The following is an 8,583-nucleotide window of genomic DNA, read 5'->3' on the forward strand; positions in this document are numbered from 1 at the left end:
AGTATTCCTTATCGCAAGAACACAGTACCACAGATGACGTGCTAACATGGAAGTAACTTATAACTATAAAACTAGACTTCGGCATTATCGGTTGCGGTTTGGTAAAACTAGGCTTCGGCATACTCGGTTCGGATCGGTAAAACTAGCTTCGGCATACTCGGTTCGGTTCGGTAAAACTAGCTTCGGCATACTCGGTTCGGTTCGGTAAAGCTAGCTTCGGCATACTCGGTTCGGTATAATAAACATGCAATACTCTAGTTGTCATCGCTCCGCTTCGGTTCCGATACATTAAGACACGCAATATTTCTTGTTTTATATTAATCATTGCTGCCAAAATGCCAGCGACTTGCCAGTGGCAAAGTAATTACTCAGAGCGCCCCTCGTGACGGCCACACGCAATATTTTTGCCAGTCGTAGGTAACTGACAATATGTCTTGCTAGTCGTTAGTCAGACGTAATATTTTTGCCAGTCGTAGGCAACTGGCAATATTCCATGCTAGTCGATAGTGACACGCAATTTTTTTGCCAGTCGTAGGCATGCAACTGGCAATATTCCTTGCTAGTCGTTAGTCACATTTAATATTCTTGCCAGTCGTGGGTAACTGGCAATATTTCTTGCTAGTTGTTAGTCACACGCAATATCACTTAGGTAGTCGGCTACCAGCCGACTGCTATCATGGTTTGGGGTGATACTCCATTAGGAGTGTTTCCAACTGTAATGTCATTAATGGTCATAATAACATATATATATATATGGCCATGGTCATATATTGTTTGTGGTTTAATGTCATTTAGGTTAGGGTTAGGGTTAGGATTATCAATTATTAATCATTAATGATATCAAAGTTGGGAACACTCCTAATGGAGCGTTAGCCATGGTTTGCCATTCAAAGATCACACTCAATATTCTTGCCATGTCGCTAGTCGCGTACAACACGTCAACGAGCATAGCAGACAACATTGTTGACAACATATTAAAACATATTGCCAACAAATAGGCAACATATTGCCAACATAGAGGCAACATGGCTGGCCGATCTCAGGGAGATGGTATCTCCTACGTGCCATTGTCCACATCATTCACTGACATCGCCTTTACAGGAGGACCACTTAGCGTTCTGACTACTGCCCCGCCACGAGTCTGCATGCCAACGCATAGTTGTGCATCAAACACATAGAACTGGTATCAGTTAGTCAGAGGATCACGCCGCGTGAGCGAAAATCACGAGCGTGATCGTAATCAGGGAGTGTGTGAACCATCACGGGTCGATCAAAAGTATATGTGCGTGTGTGTGTGTCCTACCTACCTAGCGTAGTCATCACAGCGCTACTGCTGATGTAAACATCAACACGTATAAAGTAGGCCGAGAACACCGTGTGCCGATTATGTCATCGTGACGTAGACATTGTGCATTGTTGCGGATCTCGTGCGCCGCGACCCACGACTGTGCGTGCGTCTCTCGCTCTCGCTCACTCCACATGATCTGTGCATGTGCGCACGTGAGGATACCTGAACAATAGCTCACGTCCGCGTGATCTCGCCAGTTTAGCTACGATTGCGTGTTAGTGTTTGGCGTGTAGGAGAAGTATAGCAGTGACAGTACAGCGTGGCGTTTAATACAGCGTCGTTAGTGGTTTATGTGATTTGGTGAATCGTTGTGAATCGTTCGGATCGGATGTGCTCGGATGTGTCTGTGCTTTGCAGGTGAGTATCAGCTGATTTCCCTCTCTCCCCTCTTCCCCCCACCTTTATTTCTTTCTTTCTCTCTATCTTTCGCCATTTTCCTTTCTCCGTCCCTCTTCTCCCCACCTTTCTTTCTTTCGCTCCCTTCCTCTCTTCCTCTCTCTCTCTTTCTCTCTCTCTCTCTCTCTCTCTCTCTCTCTCTCCATATTCCTCCCCTGTACTCTACCTATATCTCTGACTTGCGGTTTTCCCGCCTCTGGTTTGCTGCTTTTATTCCCCACTTGCTGTTTTGTAACAACACGTGTTACAATAATGTCGCTGATAGCAAATAGCTTAGATGTCCACACCTGAAGTGAATATGTGCTTGCTTACCGATGTTAACGTTGTGTAAATACCTATATTACAGGCATGTCGCTGGCTGCGTGTTCTCTTGACGACTTTACCAGTCTGGATTTCGACTATGACAAGCTCAATATACCTAACCTGGTAAGTGGCACTATAGCTTTTCACCTAGGTCGTAGTATAGTTTAGTATTATAATATCGTATCGTATCGTATCGTATCGTATCGTATCGTATCGTATCGTATTATAGTGGTGTTCTTGTTGGGGTTGGGGGGCAATATCCACCGGATTCGTTTGATCTGCGCTCGACTGTACGAAACACCGAAACGCTTGCTCGACTCTGAACTGCATATTGTAATCTTACTAGAGTTATGGACGCGTTGAACGCGTTGAAGTGAAATCTTGCGTGAAGCGATTACAAAAATGAGTTTGATTTTCATTCATGAACACGCGTAACCCGTAAAGATTATGATCGACGCAATGACACTATACGCGACATTAAACACTGTTGCGCTTTATGAACTCTCCGCCCCTCACGGTTACCGCGCATAACTCTAACTTTATACAACGTGTAACAAGGGCTTAGCGATCTGCTGGCACCTCAGGTTAAAGGGCAATGTAATAAACCCGTTACAGCATTGTAGCCCCCGTCGGTATTATGAAGCATACGTATGTTTATGATCGAGTGGCGGGTCAATTCAACGTAGCGGCCAGTTAAGTTGCTCATTCGTGATATAGTCAGGAGTCTATCAATATTATATATATAGACTCTATCTATAGTATATCTATTGATAGACTCCTGATATAGTAAGGGCGAACGGAGCGCTGTTTTAATCCATGAAGTATAGCTGCAGTAGTAGAACGTAACTCGCTCTGTCACGCTATCGCTCTCTGCCCCTCCCTCTTCCCCCTCTCCGTGCTGGGGGAGGGGGGGTGCACGTTTAGATCGGTTTATGTTATGCACCAGCGTTTACCGTGTGCAGAGGGCACGTAAAATCGCTAGTGCATCTTAGTGGATTCTTCTCCTCCTCCTTTTCTCCTCCTATCCTCCTCTCCCGCTGTGGTATGGATATATGGGGGCCAAATATTCATGCACTAACATATGCACTAAAGGCGAGGGAAACCGCACGCGACATGTCGCTTAGAGATAAGTGATAAGACTTTTCAGCCAATATATGCCAAGTAGTAATATCACTGGCATGTGCGCGTTTACCATACATACATTCATTGACTTCAATTTGGAGACTAGAATCACTGTAGGGCTGTGCGAAAAATATCGGTCGTGACGTCAGTTAATTTGCGGTCCACGTGACTATCGCGAATCATTCGGATTAATACGAAATAGAGACGCACCGTCCATGAGTCTTTTCGACATCAAAGAAATTCTGTTAGTCAGGTGTATGCTTACCAGGTACGTAACTATCGACGAGAAAATAGTTTATGCTGTGTGTATTCGGAATATCTGCTTGCAAAACGGGCTAAAAATCGACACATGGTAAGTACATTTATTGATGTGTACTTATGTCTCGATGGTGCTACCATACGGAAAGTTTGTTGTATTAGTATGCAGAGCAGAATGAGAGTCTAATACGTATCACCTAGACCTGTCAGTGCGAGTAAAATTGCAATATCGAAATTAAAATCCAAAAATAGACCGGCGTTTGAGCGTTACGAGTTTTCAACATCAATAAAATCAAATGATTACCGCGACCTATTTCAAAAAGCAAAGTTGATTGCTTATTTACAAACAGCAAACATTCGCCTCCACTGCGCGATTATTCAATTATCGACTAATTATGTAAATTCGGGTTTATATAACTGCATTCGCTGCGAGACAACACTGAATTAACACTTAGTAAAGGTCCCCAGTTCAATTTGCGTAACTTTAATTTCTCTAGGCGTACTCACTGCGGTCTAATACGGGATTGCAAACAGCAGTGTATTGATAACTAGATTCGGTGTGTGACGTTGAATTAAGTTCGTTGAAACTCGCAATGTTCGAGGTGTACAGTATAATGTTGTATGTAAACAGTATAGTGAGGAGCGAAATTAGATATCGTGGCGTTTCGAATAACACCAGAATGATGATAATCAAAGACGTTGACATCTAGTAATTTTCCGTACAGGTAAGTGTAGTGATGATGGGTGGGTCACAAAGTTCATCTCGCGATCTCACATCACTTTTAAATAGTAAATTAGTCTTTTAAATAGTAAAATAGTACATTATTACACTGTTATCGGCAGATGATACCAGTGCCAAAAACACGCGAAAGTTTACTCACGACAAATACTGTTTCGCGAATGTAGTGCGATTAAAAAAATCACTTTATTTTTTTCAACATCGCGATGTACATTAATTAAACCTGCGCCCATCGGTCCCATTTCGTTATTCGTATATATCTATTCGAAGAGCGATATGCCGCTTTGGCTGTACGACAGACAGGCCATTTAACAATCTAGTCGAAGTAAATTTACTCGCGCTATAATTTTGCGACGCGCTCTGTCGTTATGAGGCGTTTCTCACGCTAGTCGGTCTCCACGCTAGCAGACGGGCTCCGTGAATAAGAGAATCACACTTATTGAGAATATGATGTCATTGAGAACAGCATTAGATGTGCATTGTGCGGCGGGAAACAATTTTTGTGTGTGTTTATATGAGTTCAATCTAATGTCCTCGACCTCCGTTACCGCCGCCTGCTGCTTCGGCACTCGCGGGGAGTCACGGTCTCCCACACTTAGTATTGTATTGCCGACGGCTCTCTGCTCTACACAGTAAAGCTAGTCATTCAAGCCATTCGCCAAACCTGCACAGTCGCATTGCTTGTGGTGTGGGATGCTCCCCCGATGGGTTCATTGCACCTTTCCGCACGCGCGCGCGCGTGTGTGTGTGGCTGTGCAACGTATGTACGTCGCATGGGTAGGGGGTACCGACAGAATCGTTATTGTTTCGATACATATTCGAGTGAAACTTTGTGGAGCGAGGCCGTCCCGTACGTCGAGTTTACGTCGTAAATAAAGAAGATTATATAGCTTCGTAATTATTTTCTGGATGGACGTTACGCTAATTACGTTTGCATCGTGTGGGGGTGTCATAGAATGTATTTATGTATGAATGTGAAAACCATCAAAATTGTCGGTCTGTCTGTCTGTCGGTCTGTCTGTAGGTCTGTCGGTCTGTCTATCTGTCTGTCTGTCTGTCTGTCTGTCTGTCTGTCTGTCTGTCTGTCTGTCTGTCTGTCTTTCTGTCTGTCTGTCTGTCTGTCTGTGTATCTGTATGTGTGTCTGTGTGTGTGTCTATCTGCCTGCCTGTCTGTCTGTCTGTCTGTGCGTCTGTCTGCATGTCTGTCTCTATGTATGTGTGTCTGTCAGTCCATCCGTATGTCTCTCTGTCTGTCTGTCTCTGCCTGTCTGTTTGTCTGTTCGTCCTACCATACGATCCCTCCGTCCGTCACGCCACCTAGCTGCGTTGTCTGTCCGTAACACAAACGTCAGAGTCAACGACGTCTAATCTGTTATCACTCGTCCGTTGTTCCCGCCGGCTTTTCCCCAATTAACCGCCTGTCGCGGGGCTAATGCGGTCGCTATGTACATACGCGCGAAATATGAGTCCGTTCGTTCTCGCACGCCCGTAAGCACGTTTGTTCACGCGTATGCAGTAGAGCTCTATCTCTCTCTCTCTCTCTCTCTCTCTCTCTCGTTCTCAGCAGCGTTGACCCGGGTCACGAACAATCAGAACGCGACACGCTGTTATAACGACATCGGTGTGCCGCCGCACGCGGTGCCTACCGTATGCAGCCAGTCAACAGCCGCGAGCATGTAGTTTATAAGCAGCCGTTAAGGTTGACAAGTATAGCCATTGTTTGGGAAGTCTCCGAATAACTTCACTGTGTCCGTGTAACCCGCTCCGAGCAGACGCACACACGCACGCACGCACGCACACACGCACGCACGCACGTACGACGCACACACACACACACACACGCACGCGCAGACGCACGCCACGCGCACACACACGCACGCACGCACGCACGCACGCCACACACACACACACGCGCGGCGGCGCGTACTGGTGAACGTCTGTATAGGTACTGCTGTAAGTACTGTGGCACGTACACGCATGATGGGTTGCATAGCCGTAAATCGGATCGCATTGACAAAATTGATTTCGCGCGCACAATGCACATCTAATGCTGTTCTCAATGACATCATATTCGCCAATAAGGTGTTCTCTTATTCACGGGAGCCCGTCTGCTAGCGTGGAGACCGACTTAGCCGTCGAGCAAGGCCTCATACGACAGAGCCGCGTCGCAAAATTATAGCGCGGAGTTAAAATTTACTTCGATAGATTGTAAATGGCTGTCTGTCGTACAGGCCAAAAGCGGCATATCGCCTCTTCGAATTAGTATATATATACGAATAACGAAATGGGACGATGGCGCGCAGTTTAATTAATGCCCTACCATACGCATGTTTGAAAAATATAAAGTGAAGTTTTTTTAATCGCACTACATTTCGCAAACATATTTAGTTCGTTGAGTAAACTTTCGCCGTGTTTTTGGCACTGCGTATCATCTGCGTAACAGATGTCAATTAATGTACTATTTTACTATTAAAAGATAATTTACTATGTAAAAGTGATGTTGCACGATCGCGAGATGAACTTGTGACCCACCCATCATCACTACACTTACCTGTACGGAAAATTACTAGATGTCAACGTCATTTGATTATCATCATTGTCATCATATGTTATTCGAAGAACGCCAACGATATCTAATTTCACTCCTCACTATACTGTCTCAGAACATTTTGCGGTTTCAACGACTTAATTCAAACGTAACACACCGAATTAGTTATATACAGCTGCTGTTTGACAATCCCGTTATTAGGACCGCAGTGAAGTACGCCTAGAAGAAATTAAAGTTACGGCAAATTAACTGGGCGACCTTTACAAAGTGTTATTCGTGTAGTCTCGCAGCGAATGCAGTTATATAACCCGGAAATTTACATAATTAGTTCGATAATGATAATCCGCCGCAGTGGAGTGCGAATGTGTTTGCTGTTTGTAATAAGCATATCACTTTGCTTTTTTGAAATTAGGTTCCGGTAATCATTGATTTTATTGGATGCTTGAAAACTCGTAACCGCTCAAACGCCGGCGTCTATTTTGGATTTTAATTTCGATATTGCCAATTTACTGCAACTGACAGGTGCTAGGTGTTTTTTTTTGAATAAGTATTGGACTCTACATTCTGCCTCTGCATACTAAATACAACAAACTTTCCGCTATGTAGCCCACCATCGCAGACATGAAGTACACCACAGGATAAACATTTCTCAGTGGATAATTATCATTACCTGGGTAATCATACAACTTGACCTAAACAGAATTTCTTTTGATGATCGAAAGATCATGGACGGTTGCGTCTCTGATTGTTTGAATCCGAATGATTCGCGATAAGTCACCGTAGAACACGCAATTAACTGACGTCACGACCGATATTTTTTCGCACAGCCCTTTACAGTGATTCATCGATCTCGATTGAAGTCAATGAATGGTATGTAGGTAAACTCGGCACATGCCAGTTTGATATTACTACTTGGCATAAATTGGCTGAAAAGTCTTGATCACTTATCTCTTTAAGCGACATGTCGCGTGCGGTTTCCTCGCTTTAGTGCACTATGTTAGTGCATTGAATATTTGGGCCCCAATATATCATACCACAGCGGGGAGGGAGATAGGAGGAGACAAAGGAGGGGAGAAAGAATCCCTTAAGATGCACTAGCGATTTTAGTGGCCTCTGCACACGGTAAACGCTGCTGTGCGATACATAAACGATCTAAACGTGCACCCCCCCCCTCCCCCAGCACGAGAGGGGAGAAGAGGGAGGGGCAAAGAGACGACATAGTACGTGACAGAGCGAGTTACTTCTACATACTGCAGCTATACTTATGGATTAAAACACGCGCTCCGTTCGCCACTTACTATTCAGGAGTCTATCAATAGATATACTATACGATAGAGTCTATATATATAAAATATTGATAGACTTCCTAGACTATATCACGAATGAGCACTTAACTGGCCGCTACGTTGAAATTGACCGCCTCTGAGCATAAATAGTATGCTTCATTAAAATACCGACGGGCGCTACAATGCTGTAACGGCAGTTCTATTACATTGCCTTTAAACTGAGGTGCCAGCAGACCGCTAAGCCCTTGCCTACACATTGGTTATAAAGTTAAGAGTTTATGCGCGGTAACCGTGAGGGGCGGATGAGTTCATAAAGCGCACAGTGTTTAATCGTGCGATATAGTGTCAATTTGTGTTCGATCATAATCTCTCACGGGTTACGCGTGTTATGAATGAAAATCAAAAGTCATTTTGTATCGCTTCACGCAAAGATTTCACTTTCAACGCGTTCAACGCGTCCATAACTTAGTAAGATTACATATGCAGGTTCAGAGTCGAGCAAGCGTTTCGGTGTTTTGTACAGTCGAGCGCAGATCAAACGAATCGTGTGGATATTGCCCCCCAACCCCAACCAAGAACAACA

The 8,583-nt window shown here is 44.5% G+C and overlaps 1 protein-coding gene across 1 annotated transcript in view; it reads left to right on the forward strand.

The window, feature by feature from the left end:
• Positions 1–1,486: 1,486 nt before the first annotated feature.
• The window catches only part of LOC106805516, a 35,049-nt gene continuing 27,952 nt past the window's right edge, over positions 1,487–8,583 (forward strand). Inside the window, exons 1-2 of the mRNA XM_014807137.1 lie at positions 1,487–1,705; positions 2,091–2,170. Of these exons, the coding sequence (XP_014662623.1) occupies positions 1,687–1,705; positions 2,091–2,170 (99 nt within the window). The 5' untranslated portion in view covers positions 1,487–1,686. The remainder of the gene's footprint in view (positions 1,706–2,090; positions 2,171–8,583) is intronic.

This window comes from Priapulus caudatus, unplaced genomic scaffold (genome assembly GCF_000485595.1).
Source record: "Priapulus caudatus unplaced genomic scaffold, Priapulus_caudatus-5.0.1 Scaffold116, whole genome shotgun sequence".
Lineage (NCBI taxonomy): Eukaryota > Metazoa > Priapulida > Priapulimorpha > Priapulimorphida > Priapulidae > Priapulus > Priapulus caudatus.